Source organism: Sturnus vulgaris, chromosome 30, assembly GCF_052056855.1.
Source record: "Sturnus vulgaris isolate bStuVul1 chromosome 30, bStuVul1.hap1, whole genome shotgun sequence".
Classification (NCBI taxonomy): domain Eukaryota; kingdom Metazoa; phylum Chordata; class Aves; order Passeriformes; family Sturnidae; genus Sturnus; species Sturnus vulgaris.
The window spans coordinates 1,269,553-1,284,091 of record NC_142272.1 but is presented as its reverse complement, the minus strand read 5'-3'; the positions used below and the strand labels follow the sequence as shown (position 1 = coordinate 1,284,091).

Here is a 14,539-nt window from a genome sequence, read left to right as displayed (position 1 = left end):
CCCCCTACGGGGCTGGGATGGCTGTACAGGGATCCCCGGATCTGTACCGGGACCCCCTGAGACCGGGCCATCTGCACCGGGACCCCCGGCTGTGTACCGGGACCTTCCCAAACCCCGGGTGCCTCCACCAGGCGGGGAACCCCCGCACCGAGCTCCGCTGCCCCGCACCGAGCTCCGCTGCCCCGCACCGGGAAGGGACACCCCCCCTTCCATTGCGGCAGCACCGGGACAGCCCCCCCGCACCGGGACCCCCTTCTCCCCCCGCCGCCCCCGGAGCCGGTGTCGCCCCCGGGCCCTGCGCAGCGCGGCCCGGCCGGTGCCGCGTGACGTCACCGGGGATCCCGGGGGCCGGGGGGAGCTGGGGCAGCCGGTGTCCCCGCGGCCGAACCGGAGAGCACCGGTGTTCGGCAGGGTCCCGGTCCCGGTGCGCCGCCGTTCTCGGGGGTCGAGCCGGGGCTGCGGGGAATGAGGGAAGAAGGAACGAGAGAGCGCGGGGGGGGGGGGGGGAGCGGGGGGGACGTTCCCGGGGGGTGCCGGTGCTGGGTGGGGGAGCCCCGGGGGAAGCCGGGGGTCCCGGAGCCAGGGGTGGGGGGGCGTCCCCGCGTGGGGATTCCCCCCGCCCTGACCCCGCCGGGGGCGGGGATCCCCCTCCCACGTGGGCGCGCGCCCGCCCCCGGTGACGCCACGGCGGCGCCGCTCCCGGTGACGCCACTGCGGCCGCCGTGACGTGCGGGGGGAGGGGGGGGGGGAGGACAGGACGGGACGGGGGCGGTCCCGGGACCGCCCGGCGGCGCGAGGCGCTTCCTGCCGCGGCCGCGGGTTCGGCTCCGCGGCCCGGCCCGGTACCGGAGCGGATCGGAGCGGAGGGGCCCCGGCCCGGCCCGGTGCGGCGGAGGGGCCGCGCCATGCCGAGCCGCCCCCCGCCCCGCGCCGCCTGAGCCGGGCCCGCGCCGCCGCCTGCCAGGTGCGGGGTCGCGGCGGAGGAGGGGGGGGCGGGCGGTAACGGGCCGTTAACGGCCCGGGTGAGGAGGGCGGGGGGGTGGGAGGGTCGGTTGAGGCGGTTTGGGCCCGGCTCAGGCGGCGGCACCCCGCTCCCCTTTCCTGACCTCGGTGAGACGCCGTCCTCTCCCCCCGCTTCCCCCTGCGCATCCCGGTTCCATGGCGTGACCCCCCGTCCTCCTCCGTTACCGGCTGCCGGCGACCCCCCCTCTCCCCTCCAGGTGCAGCGGCCAAGGGCCCAGACCTGCGGGGAGCCCGAGCCCCGTTCCCGGTGGCCGGTGCGGTTCTCCCGCAGCTCCGTCACGGAGGTCGGGGGGAGCCCTCTCCCCTCTCGCACCGCCTGTCCGTGTCACCCCCCACCCTTCACCGCCCTCTCCGGGACCGGGACCCGCCTACGGCGGCTGTGGGGGCGCGGACACCGAGCCCCCCATCCCCGGAGACCCGGCGGGGGGGCTGCGAGAGGGGGATGGGGGTGTCCTTGCCGCAGGGACCGGGGGGTCTCCGCCGGGTGCGGCGCTGCGGGGCCGGGGGGGTCCGGTCCCGGGTCCCCCCGTGTGTCCGTCCCCGCAGGAAGTGGCCGGGAAATGGCAGCCGGTTGTTGCGTCTCGTTGTTTTTGAAACGTCCTTTTTAATCAGGTCGCGTCACGCTCCCGGGGCCTCCCGGTGCCACCGGGCCGGGGAGGCCGCAGAACCGGGGGAGCCGAGCTCTCTTCCCGGGGAATAGCACCGGCTCCACGGCACCGACAGTTTCCCCCTCAGCCTGGAGCTGTCCCTTGCCCCCCCAGCTCAGCTCCAGGGGACAGTCCTGGCCCCAGTGTCCCCGCGGGGATCCCAGGGGCCAGTGGGTGCCGCTGCCATCGGGTTTGACACCCGGGCGAGCGTCGCTGCCACGTTGGCCGTGCCCGGTGTGACAGGAGCCAGGGTCAGCCCCGGGCTCAGTGCCCGCCTTGTCACCCACCATCACCGAGGTCCCCAAGTGCCGCCATCCCCAGGCTCCTGCCCCTCGCCCTCCTCACCTCGCCCGGCTCCGGTTTCGTGCCGTGGCCCAGTTTCAGCTCCGCACTCGGTGGCTCAGGGCGGGGGGAGCGGGGCCACAGCAGCCCCAGTGCAGGTGGGAGGTGATGGGCGATGGGTGGCCGTGGATGGCCGTGGATGGCCGGTGTCCACAATGCACCTGGCACTGGCTGAGCTCCCAGCGATGCCAAGGGCGGCTCTGGCCTCTGCAAGGCCTGGGGTGTCCCTGGAGCAAGGGTGACGTTCCCACCTTGCTGGCTTTTATTTTCTCCCGGCCCCCTCCCCAGCCTGGCACGTGCCCAGACCATCCCAGTCCACCTCAGTCTGCAACCTGCAGCTGCCACCTGCCCGGTTCTGGCACGTCCCTTGGCCGCCTCCTTTGACCTCCAAAGCCGGCAGTGCGTTCCTGGCCGGCACATCAAGCACCGGGTGGGACCGGAAAGGCTTTTCCTTATCCAGCCCCGCTGCTGCCGGTGTCCCCACGCCCGGGGGTCCCAGCTGGGTCAGAGTAGAGGCCGGCTCACGGCTCGGGGGGGTGGCTGCGGGTCCATCCTGGGATGTCTGGGAGCCACGCGTGTATGGCAGCTGCGTCACCGCCCATACGAGTTTCTCCAGTGGATGAATCATCGGTGGCCCTGGCCAGGCTCGGTGGCCCCTCTGGCCCCTGCCAGGGCACCAGCTGAGGCAGGCGAGGATGTGATGAAATCCGGGTTTCGACACGAGCTGTGCCACCAGCCGCTGCTGAAGTGCCGAGTGCGGCAGCCTTGGCCCTTCCAGAGAGGTCGGTGCCACCTTGGCCAGTGGTGGGTTTGGCAAGCGTGGCACAACCAGGAGTTGCCAACGGTGGCAGTTCTGGGGGAGTTCCCAGCACTGGGGGTCCCACCTCATCTGCTGGGCTTGCAGGGCCTCAGCCCCCTGTGCCCTGTTCCGGGGCTGGACCCACTGGGATCCCTCCTTATGACCCCAGGTTTGAGGGAGCATTTGGGGTTCCTGGGGGATGTCACCGGTTCCTGCCTGAGCCAGCACTGGGGCTTCAGCTCCTGCTTGCTCCCAGCAGAGCTCTGGCCTCAAACCCTGGAGCTGTGCCTGGGGGATGGGGTTTGGGGTCCCCTCCACCTTGTGGGGGATGGCAGGGACACTGTCACCACAGGATCATTCCTGTGCCAGGAGCCTTGGGTTATGCTGAGTCCTCATGGGGTCACAGAGCTGCTTTGGGGGAGCCCATGTGGGTCCTTGGTTGGGAGCCCCCATGGTCTCACCCCAGGATGGTGGCACACGTTGATCACACCTTGGCAATGGCCGTCCCTGGGGACGCCGGTGACAGGCTGTGCTCAAGCAGGTGGCAACTCGTCCAGCTGGGGTGGCTGGCCCTGGGCCAGAGCGCAGTGCAGGTGGCATCTCAGTCCTGGGGGGGCTTCACTGTCACTCCTCACCCTGCCCAGCCCTCAAGCCCCAGGCTGGGGACCGCAGGGAGAGGGAATTGGAGGGTCAGTGTTGGGTGGGTCACCACACTGGCAGCACCAGCCCGTGACTGACCCCGGTGCATCTTCTCCCCCATGCAGAAATGGAAACAAACAACCATTTTAACTTCACTGGCCTTTCCTCTGCACCCGCTGCCTCAGGACCGAAACCCACGCCTGCCTCAGGGGACCCCCCCTTCACCCACAGCTCCCCGCTCAGCTTCCCCCCGCAAGGGAAAAGTAAGTGACCCCACGGGGACAGGGATGGAGGGGCCATGGGGCCAGAGGGGGCACAGGGATGGGAGGGGCTGCAGGGACAGAGGGGACACAGGGATGGGAGGGAAGCAGGGACAGAGGGCCTGCAGGGATGGAGGGGCTGTGGCCAGCGGCAGCTCCAGTGTGTGGGGCCAGGGCTGGGGTCTGCACGTCCCTGCCGCCGCCTTGGCCTAGAAAAGCAGCGGCGCCGGCACAGGGGCCGTGCGTGGATTTGGCCGGTCAGCTGATCTGGCACAGCCCTGCCAAGCGCTCGGCTAATCCCCGGCGTCCTGCGGTGCTCGGCCCGGTGCCGGCGGAGCCCGTGGCAGAGCCGGTTTGGCAAACGGGGACCGTGCAGTTCCCCACCCCACCCCCTGCTTCTATCCAGGCACAGAGTGGGGGGGGCACGAGCAGGGCTTGGCAGCTTCCCGGCCTGGTCATTGATCCATCCTCAAAGCCACTGGAGAGACCCTGCGGCGCTGACCTCGCCGTCCCTCTGCTCCCTCGCAGGTCTGAACGGGGGCATGAATGTCAATGGCTTCTCTACTGTATCACACCCCGGTACTTCAGGGACGTTCTCGCCCGGCTCCGCGCCCGCCGGGGCCCAGCCCCTCCGCGCCTACGACTGCCTGTGGGACTACTCGCCCTACGCGCCCGCCGGTGGCCTCAAGGACGGGGCCCCGCCCGCCCTCGGACAGTTCCCCCTCAACGGCGTGGCCGGAGGGTCCCGGCCGGCATCGCCAGGACACGGCACCAACCTGCGGGCGGCTGGACAGGAGTTCTGGGGCAACGGCACGGCCGGGCCCATGGGGCTGAACTTTGACTCGCAGGAGCTCTACGACTCCTTCCACGACCAGAGCTTCGAGCTGATGCAGAACGGGCCCGACGGCTTCTATGCGGCGGGTCAGTCCTCGCCCATCCTGAGCTCGGACACGCAGCCCTTCCCACTGGCTCCGGCCGAGCCGGACCCCGGCCAGGGAGACGCTGAGGGCACAGCCAAAGAGATGCCCACCACCACCACCACCACCATCGCAGAGAACGGGGGAGGGCTGGTGGGCAGCCAGGAGCTGGAGGAGGCACAGCCAGGTAGGAGCCTGGGAGGGCTGGCAGAACTGCTGGTCGAGTTGGGCATCATGTTCCTTGGGGAATCCCAGCTGCTCTGACCCACCTGCCCAGTGTCTTGGATGGGGTTTGGCTGGTCACAGGTTGGAGTAGGCGTTGGGATCTCGTAAAACCAGGCTGGGCACAGCCCGCGGTGTCGCCGCCCGGTGCCATGGAGGGCTGGGCATCCCAGTGCAGGGAACAGCGGTGGGGATCCCCCAGCTCTGTCACCATCACGTCTCAGGATCTGTTTTCGGTCGATTGTTCTCTTCAGACCTGAAGATCTGCAGCTACAACGGGGCTGCAGCCTCTGAGACGGGGTCGCTGGGGCCGGAGGGGCCCGTCCTGGCACCCAGGGAGAGCGGGTGCCTGGGGGCCGCATCGCCCATCGCCCCGCGGCTGGAGGACACCCACATCCTCAGCGAGGACCCTCTGGAGCCCTTCGAGTCGCTGGCCAGAGGTAGGGAGGGTGGCCAGGCGGGTGTCGAGGAGGTGCCGTCGGGGCTGTGGTGGGGCAGGGCGCGGAGCGGGGGCACAACCATTCCACCATTCCCTGCCCGCGGTGCCCGGGGAGCAGCGCCAGCCCTTGTCCGTCCCCGTGTGGAGATGTGGCGATGGAGGCGGCGGTGGCCGTGGCTTTTTTCTCCGGGGGCAGGGGCGGGCCCGCGTCCCCGCCGCGCTCTGCCGGCCTTCCCTGCCTTCCTTCCCGTCCTTCCCAGCTCCGTGACGAGGCTGTTACTCAGCGCCTGAACTTCCGCGCTGCTGAGCATCGCCACGGCCATTTTGGGCTCCTCCGCTTCCCAGAGGAGGAGGCGGAGCTGGGGGGGGTGGTGGAAGGGGGGGAACAAACCCCATTTAACCCCTCAGCTGCCGGATCCTTTTCGGCCACTCCACGCCCCCCCACCCCCCCCACCCCACTCCCCGGGAGCGGAGATGTGGGTCCGTGTGCCCCCAGCCCTGGTGCTCACCCCCCTCCCCAGACCCCGGCACTGGCGACCTGTACGCGATGGACGACTCGCAGCTGGTGAGCGACAAGTCCTCCTTGGAGGAGCCCCCCGACCTGGCCGCCAGCCCCGCGCTCCACGCTGGCCCTTTCAGCCTGCTGCCCGCCAGCCCCTCGCCCGCCCCGCTGCTCGATGGCCCCGGCTCGCCCCCCGCCCTGCACGGTACGTGCGGCCCCGGGATGCTCCGGTGTCCCCCACACGGGGGGAAGGGCGGGGGTCACCCCACCGTCCTCGTTCCCCACGAGGGATGGACCGTGTGCCAGCGCCGGGAGCCCCCCGGCCGTGTCCGTGGCATCACCGAGGCCCCCGGGCAGCGCAGGGAGGGGACGCGCAGCCCCCGTGACGTGTCCGGTGACGTCCCTGACCTTGGCTCCTCAGGCGACAACGCCGAGCTCAACAGCGGCGACCACGCGGGGCTGCGGGAGTCGGCGTCCCTGGAGCTCGACCCTCCGCTGGAGCCGGAGTCTCCGGCCCCGTCCGCAGAGGAGGAGGAGGAGGAGGAGGAGGAAGAAGAGGAGGAGGAGGAGGAGGAAGAGGCCGCCGACAGCTGCCCGGAGACTTCGGCCGCGCCAGAAGGAGAGAGCGAGGAGCCCGCCCAGCTGAGTGCCTCGGGGGCAGGTATGGCCGCCGCTTTACCCCGCCGGGCTGACCCCTCCGGTGCCCCCCGGCCGCCAGCCCATCGTCCCACCTGTCCCCTCCCCGCAGGTGATGCCCCTCGCCGCCGCATCGCCACGCAGGAGGAGGTGCGCTTCCCGCTGCAGCACGGGTACGTGCCCTGTCCCCGTCCGGCTGTCCTTGCCCACCGTCCTGTTCCTGTCCCCCTCCCGCCCCACAGCTCTGGCCCCTTCCCACCCTCCCGCCTCAAAAACTACCGTCTCCTTCCCACCATCCTGCTCCTGAAACTGCCCCCAGCCCCTTCCCACCATCCTGCTCCTGAAACTGCCCCCATCCCCTTCCCACCATCCTGCTCCTGAAACTGCCCCCATCCCCTTCCCACCACCCTGCTCCTGAAACTGTTCCCGTCCCCATCCCCTTCCCATCCTGCCCCTGTCCCCACCCCCTTCCCATCCTGCTCCTCTTCCCATCCCTTTCCCATCCTGTCCCCATCCCCAACCCCTCCCACTGCTCTGTCCCCGACGCCGTCCCCTCCCCACCTTGTCCCCGGTACTGTCCCCCTCGCCATCCTGTCCCCGCCCCCTCCCCATCCTGCCCCACGGCCCCCGGCTGACGCTGCCGTGCCCAGGTGGAGGCGGGAGGTTCGGATCAAGAAGGGGAACCATCGCTGGCAGGGCGAGACCTGGTACTACGGCCCGTGCGGGAAGAGGATGAAGCAGTTCCCGGAGGTGATCAAGGTACCGCCCGTGGGGACAGCGGGGTGGGGGGCTGACCCGAGGGGGGCGGTTCTGGTTCACCACAGCCCCCCCAAAGCCCAGGACTGCGGCTGATGGAGGCTGCGGCCAGCCCGGAGCGCTGAGCCCCCCTCACAGCCTTGCTCCTGCTCCCTGTGCCCAGTACCTGAGCAGGAACATGGTGCAGGATGTCCGGCGTGAGCACTTCAGCTTCAGCCCCCGCATGCCCGTGGGAGATTTCTACGAGGAGCGGGACACGCCTGAGGTGGGTCTGGGGGGCGGCTGGGCCCCCCCTGTGCCCCCCAACCCCTCGCTGTGCCCCGGGGTGACCCCGCCTCGTGCCCCACAGGGCGTGCAGTGGGTGAAGCTGAGCCCCGAGGAGATCCCCGGGCGCATCCAGGCCATCACGGGCAAGCGTGGCCGGCCCCGCAACGCCGAGAAGGCCAAGCCCAAAGAGCCCCCGGCTGCCAAACGGGGCCGGGGCCGCCCGCCCAAGGTCAGGATGGTGGATTTGCTGAGCAAGACGGATGCGCGGCTGCTGAAGAGGCTGGAAGCACAAGGTAGCCCCTTCCCAGCGCCGGTGTGGGGGAGCCGGGGGAGGCCTCACAGCCTGGCCCCGGTGGGATCCTGGCACGATGCTGGCGCCTGGTTCATCTCCTCTCTCCCTCTGTGCCCCCCTAGAGGTGCTCAGCGAGGAGGACAAGTTGAAAATGAGCAAGATCAAGAAGAAAATGAGGCGGAAGGTGCGGGCATGGGGCTCGGGGCTGCTCAGGTTTGGGTGGGGGTTTCCCTGGTGCAGGGGGTCCCTGAGTGGGTCTTGTCCTCCCCTCAGGCCAAGAACAAGCAGAAGCAGGAGGCCAAAGCCCCCAGGGCCAAGGAGGCCAAGAAAAAATCCAAGGTGAGTCTGTGGGCACGAGTAGGCCGGGGAGAGGGAGGAGGTGAAAAATGAAGATGGATTTTCTCCCTTACTTTTTTTCCCCACATCTGGGCTCTGACCCAGGCCAAAGAGAAGAAGGGGAAGCCCGAGAAGGGCAAGGACAAGGCCCGGCCCAAGGAGAAGAAGGGCAACAAGGGGGCTCGGAAGGCGGACAAAGGGCTGCTGGCCCAGCGGCGCCTGGAGGAGAGGAAGCGGCAGCAGCTCATCCTGGAGGAGATGAAGAAGCCCACGGAGGACATGTGCCTGGGGGACCACCAGGTGGGCTGTGCCAGGGGAGCTCAAAAAGGTCACCCTGGGGAGCTGCCAGCTGGTCCTGACCCCCCAACCCTTCTTCTCCCTGATCCACAGCCCCTTCCAGCCTTCTCCCGCATCCCGGGGCTCGTCCTGCCCAGCCGCGCCTTCTCCGACTGCCTGACGGTGGTGGAGTTCCTGCAGAGCTACGGGAAGGTGCTGGGGCTGGAGCCAGCCCGGGACGTGCCCACGCTGGGAGCGCTGCAGGAGGGGCTGCTGGGGGTGGCCCCTGGTGCTGGGCAGCTCCAGGACCTGCTGGTGAGGCTGCTGCAGGCAGCGCTCTGCGACCCCGGCCTGCCGCCCTACTGCCAGGTGAGACCCCCTTCCCTGCCCGGTGAGACCCCCTTGTTAGGTGAGACTCCCCCCACCAGGTCAGACGAGTCCTTCCCTTTCTCCCCTTTCTCCCCTTTCTCCCCTTTCTCCCCTTTCTCCCCTTTCTCCCCTTTCGCCCCTTTCGCCCCTTTCTTCCCTTTCTCCCCTTTCGCCCCTTTCGCCCCTTTCTCCCCTTTCGCCCCTTTTCCCCCTTCACTTATTTTTCCACTTCCCATATTTTTCTCTCTTCCCCTTTTTTTCTCCCCCTTCCCTTCCCTCTCCTTTTTCCTCTTTCCATTTCTCCCCTCCTTCCATTTTCACTATCCCTTTTCTTCCCTCCTCTTTCTTCCCACTTTCCTTTTCCTTCCATCCCTTTCCCTTTTGTCCCCTCCTCCCCTTTGCTTTTTTAATCCTCTTTCCACCTTCCCCTTTCTTTTCCCCCTCCCTTCTTCACCCCTTCCTCCTTTCTTTTCCTTCCTTTTTCTTCCCACCTCCTTTATTTTTTTTTTTTTAATTTCTGCTTTCACTTTCCTTCCCTTCCCTTTCCTTTCATTTTCCCTTTCTCCCCTTTTCACCACTTTCTCCCCTTTTGCCCCTCCCCTTGCTGGGGCTGTCAGTGCCTGCAAAACTCAGGACAGGGAATCCTAGATTTGGGTGTCCTTCCCTGTGGCCAGCCCCCTCCTCACCCCACCTCCAGCAGCTTTTGGGGTGTCCCCGTATCTGTCCTTGTGGTGAGAGCACCCAGAACACCCCTGGACCACCTCTGAGCAGGAACCCCCTCCTGGCAAACCCCCATGGGGGCAAGGAGGGGACTCCCCCAAACCTCTCCCTCTGCTCTGCCCAGTCCCTGAAGATCCTGGGGGAGAAAGTGTCGGAGATCAGCCTGAACCGTGACACGGTGTCCGAGGTCCTGCGCTGCTTCCTGACGGCGCACGGCGCGGGCGCGGAGCTGTGCGAGGGGCTGCGCACAAAACCCTTCCAGGCGCTGCCCCCCGAGCGCAAAGCCGCCATCCTGGTCTTCCTGGTCAACGAGCTCAACAGCAGCGCCCTCATCATCAGGTGGGGCTGGGTGGGGGGCACGAAAATCCTCTGATTTCTGGGTGCTGGAGTGGATCCTGCTCCGTTCCTGCAGCCGCCCCCTGCAGCCACCCCCATCCCGTGTTCTGCAGTGAGATCGACAGGACCCTGGAGAACATGTCCAACTACAGGAAGAACAAGTGGATCATCGAGGGCCGACTCCGCAGGTTGGTGGGGAAGGGGCTTCACTTGCAGCCCCTCAGCACCTTCCTCTCTGCCCCTGGCGTGGGGTGGGCAGGGGGACAGGTACCCAACACCTCCATCTGTGTCCTGGCAGGCTGAAGGTGGCCCTGGCCAAGAAAACGGGCCGTCCTGAGTCGGAGTTCACGGGGTTGGAGGACGGCCGGCGCCGGCGCAGCTCCCGCCTCACCGAGGACGTGGGGCTGGAGATGGAGGAGGAGGAGGAGACCCGGGGACGGAAATACCGCCGGGAGGAGGAGGTGGGGTGCTCTGGGCTCTGCTGGGGGGCAAACCTGGGGGTGCCACCTCGGGGGTCTCTTCTCTGACTGATCCATCCCTTCCCCAGGCTGACACGTCTGCGTCCAGCATCCCGGAGCTGGAGCGGCAGATCGAGAAGCTGGCCAAGGTGAGCGGGTGCTGGAGGAATTGGTGTTCGACCTTCTGGGGTGTGCAGCCCCCTCACCACCCCCCACTCTCCCCACAGAGGCAGATGTTCTTCCGCAAGAAGCTGCTCCATTCCTCCCAGACCCTGCGTGCAGCCTCCCTGGGCCAGGACCGGTTCCGGAGGCGCTACTGGGTCCTGCCCCACCTGGGCGGAATCTTCGTGGAGGGCGCGGAGGGTGAGCGGGCAAGGGGCTTTTTGTGGGGTTGTAGCAGCTGGGAGAGGACCCCACATCTCACCAGCTCTTTCTCGTCCTGTCACAGCAGCTGAACCGGTGGCTCAGGAGCCCCCAGAGGAGAAGGTGTCCCCACACGTGTCCCCGGTGAAGGAGGAGCCGGCGGCCGTGCCCATCGCCAGCCGGACGAGCTGCCCGGCCTCGGCCTCGCGTGCCCGCGGGCGGCCCCGCAAGAGCAAAGAGGAGCTGGCACAGCACTGCGGACCCTGCCCCACCCCGGTCAACGGGGTCCTGGAGGAGCCAGAGACCCTGGGGCAGAGCCAGCACGACCTCAGCCAGTCGGCCTTCCTGTCCTGGCTGAGCCAGACTCAGTCATCTCTGCTCAAGGACTCTGTCCTCACCCCGGCCAGCAGCCCCGGCAAGGGGGACACGGGGCTCCCGCCGCCCGAGGCTCCCTCGGACCCCATGGAGGAGGAAGAGGAGGAGGAGGAGGAGGAGGAGGAGGAGAGAGCCCCGGAGGCTGTGGCAAAGCGGGGGCCTTGGTTCAACCTGCTGCCCCGCACGCCCTGCGATGACCGAGCCCCCCTCGCTACCTCCTCGGCCGAGCCCTCGCCGCGAGCCCCCGCAGCCCCCCGCAGCCAGAGCCGGGGGGAGCCCCCCAAGGGCCCGGCACGGCAGGTACGGGGTGAGGGGGGCTGCACCCAGCACTTGCACCCCGACCCCGGGGGTTGTGTGGGGAGGGGGATTCTCCCTGGGCGGCTGCAGGGAGTGGGGTGGGACCCTCTGTCTGACCCAGGGAGGGGTGGTCGCACAAAGGGCTCAGTCCTGCTGCCCTTGACAGGCTGGAGAGGAGGGAAACAGCTAGAGGGGTGAGGGGCTGCGAGATTGGGGGGCTGTGGGATTGGGGGGCTAAAGAATTGGGGGATTGTAGGATTGGGGGCCTGTGCGATTGAGGGGCTGCAGGACTGGGAGGGGGTGTAAGATTCAAGGGCTTCAGTTGTGGTAATCCTTGTGGGTCCCTTCCAAAGCAGAATACTTCATAATTTCCTGCCTGTCTTCTCTGACATTCCCACTGTTCCTGCAGCTGAACGGCCTCCCCACAGACGACCCCACGGCTCCCCTGCTCGCCTCCACGCCGGTGCATGCCGGCCCCAGGGCCCACGGTGCCTGCCCCCGCAGCCAGGGCAGCCTGGAAAAGCTCCAGGACGTGCCAGGACAACCCAAACGCCGAGGGAGACCCCCCACCAAATTCTTCAAGCAGATGGAGCAGAAATACCTGACGCAGCTGACGGAGCAGCCGGTGCCCAGCGGTGAGAGCCGGGACCCCCGTGGCGGCAGTGCCAGCGCCCTGGCACGGTGCTGAGCTGTGGCCCTGCCCTTGCAGAGATGCAGAGCGGGTGGTGGTGGCTGCGGGACCCCGAGGAGCTGGAGGCCGTGGCGAGGGCGCTGCACCCGCGGGGCATCCGGGAGAAGGCGCTGCACAAGCACCTCACCAAGCACAAGGAGTTCCTGCGCGAGGTTTGCCTCCGGAGCACCACCGGTGAGTCTGCCTGGGCCACCCTGAGCCCCCAGGCTCGCCTTCTGAGATGGGGGGGCTCCTGCCTGTCCCCCTGTGAGCCCCCAGATCCCATCTTCTGCCCAAATCCCTGGGGTTGCTCCCTGTTCCCTTCCTGAGCCCACCCTTTACTCTCTCAGACCTCACCTTCCAGCCTTGGCCTGGGGCAGGGGCTGCTCCCTGTTCTTTTCCTGAGCCCACCCTTTGTCCTTCCAGCCCTGCCCTGGGGCAGGGGCTGCTTTCTATTCTTTTCCTGAGCCCACCCTTTGTCCTTCCAGCCCTGCCCTGGGGCAGGGGGCCGCTCCCTGTTCTTTTCCTGAGCCCACCCTTTATTCTTCCAGCCCTGCCCTGGGGCAGGGGGCTGCTCCCTGTTGTGTCCCCCCCAAGCTCATCCTCTGGTTCCCCAGGCTGCAGCTTCCAGTTGCTCTCTAGGCTGGGGTGTCATGTGCCACCCCCCCCCAGGACCCACCCTCTACCCCCCAGACCCCACCTTTGACACACACCACCAGGGTAGGGGGCTGCTGCGTGTGAGCCTCCTCTGTGCTCCTCCAGACCCCCATCTTTCCCCCTGTGTCCTGCGATGGGGCTCTGCTCCCTGGCCCCATTTTCTCCCTTCCAGACCCCATCTTTCCCCTGTGTGCTGGGGTGGGGCTCTGCTCTCCATCCCCCCTCCCTGACCCCTATTTTCTCCTTTCTGAACTCCATCTTCCCCCTGTGTCCGGGGATAGAGCTCTGCTCCCTCTACCTCCTCCCTGACCCCATTTTCTCCTCTCCATCCCCCCTGTGTCCTGGGATGGGGCTCTGCTCCCTGACCCCATTTTCTCCCCTCCAGACCCCATCTTCCACCCCGCTGCCGCGGTGTCTCAGGAAGCCCTGGCTCAGTGGTCAGTGCCCGACAGAGCCTACGAGACCGACCTGGGCGTCCTGCGGTGGGTGGAGGAGCTGGAGCAGCGCGTCCTCATGGCCGACCTGCAGATCCGGGTGGGTTCCCAGGCAGGGTCACCCCACTGCCAGGTGACCCCATGACCATGCCCTGACCCCTCTGTCCCCCCCTCAGGGCTGGACGTGCCCCAGCCCGGACTCGACACGGGAGGATCTGCGGTACTGCGAGCACAAGGTGGAGCCTCTGGAGGACATCACGGTGCGGAGCCGGCGGGACGGGGCCCCGCTGCGCCGGGAGCTCACCAACCCCCTGGACCTGGCCGTGCTCCGGCTCGCTGCCCTGGAGCAGAACCTGGAGCGCCGCTACCTGAAGGAGCCGCTGTGGCCTCTGCACGAGGTGGTGGTGGAGAAAGCGGTGCTGAGCGGCCCCGAGGAGCTGAGCCTGGGCCCCACTGAGATGTGAGCACCCCAAACAGCCACCCCGAGGGACCCTCGTCAGCAGCAAAGGAGCCCCATCTTCATGAGGGAATCTTGGGAGGGGAATTGATCCCGCATTCCTAGGAGAGATCCCATCAACTCCTAAGGAACCCCAACCTCAGGATGGGAAGGGATCCCTAAGAAAGTCTCCCACTCCCAGGAGAGACCCCAACAGCCCTGGAGGGACTCCCATTTCCAACAGAAATCTCCTTCCCTAGGATGGGTGCCTGTCCCTGTGAGGAAACCCTAATGGCTATGGGTCAGGAGCCTCCCGGGAATGTGGGGGGCTAGCAGGGTCTGTCCTGGGGGTTTGGGGTCTCTCAGAGGCCACCAGGGGATCTCCTAGGGATGGGATTCCTTCCTGGGGATGAGGGTCCCATGTGGGTCACTGGTGTTCTTCCTGGGATGGGGATCCTTTCCAGGAATGTGGGAGTCTCTCAGATGTCTCTTGAGGATGAGGGTCTTTTCTGGGGGTTCCTCACAGGAATGGGGGCCATCGGGGTTCCTCTTGGGGATGAGAGTCTCTTCTGGGGATCAGGAACCCTTCCTGGGAATGTGGGGAGCCAGCAGGGTTTGTCCTGGGGGTTTAGGGTCTCTCAGAGGCCATCGTGGTCCCTCTTGGGGACCCAAGACTTTCCTGGGAATGAGGATCCCTCCAGGGGTATGGGGCTCCCTCCCAGGGGTATGGGGCTCCCTCAGAGGCCATTGGGATCTCTCTGAGGGGTGGAGATCTCCCCTGGGCATGGGGGTCTCATGAGGGTCATTGAGATCCTGCTCAGGGCTGAGCAGGGCCAGTGGGGTCTGGGGTCCTTTCTGGGATCACCCAGGTGGGGTGTGGGGGTCTCTCAGAGACCATCATGGTTCTTCTTGGGGATGAGAATCCCTCCCAGGGGTATAGGGCTCCCTCAGAGGCCATTGGGGTCTCTCTGAGGGGTGGAGATCTCCCCTGGGCATGGGGGTCTCATGAGGATTATTGAGGTCCTCCTTGAACAGGGGCTGAACAGAGACCAGGACTCCTCCCAGGGGTCA

The 14,539-nt window shown here is 67.4% G+C and overlaps 2 protein-coding genes across 2 annotated transcripts in view; one reads left to right on the top strand and one right to left on the bottom strand.

Annotated features, from left to right (window-relative positions):
- Positions 1-771: 771 nt before the first annotated feature.
- On the top strand, positions 772-13,492 carry BAZ2A (bromodomain adjacent to zinc finger domain 2A; the record flags this gene model as incomplete). Its single annotated transcript, XM_088180739.1, is given in 24 exon segments — positions 772-964; positions 3,576-3,713; positions 4,239-4,814; positions 5,104-5,289; positions 5,810-5,995; positions 6,212-6,451; positions 6,539-6,599; positions 7,077-7,185; positions 7,346-7,447; positions 7,532-7,742; positions 7,864-7,925; positions 8,015-8,080; positions 8,183-8,377; positions 8,468-8,722; positions 9,567-9,781; positions 9,892-9,966; positions 10,077-10,239; positions 10,326-10,385; positions 10,464-10,599; positions 10,685-11,274; positions 11,681-11,906; positions 11,981-12,136; positions 12,984-13,132; positions 13,209-13,492. Coding segments are annotated over 23 exon segments (4,439 nt in total), but the record flags the coding sequence as incomplete, so codon positions are not given.
- Positions 13,493-14,365: 873 nt separating this feature from the next.
- RBMS2 (RNA binding motif single stranded interacting protein 2) overlaps positions 14,366-14,539 on the bottom strand; it is a 5,301-nt gene continuing 5,127 nt past the window's right edge. Inside the window, 1 exon segment of the mRNA XM_088180628.1 lies at positions 14,366-14,506. Within this exon segment, the coding sequence (XP_088036754.1) occupies positions 14,366-14,506 (141 nt within the window).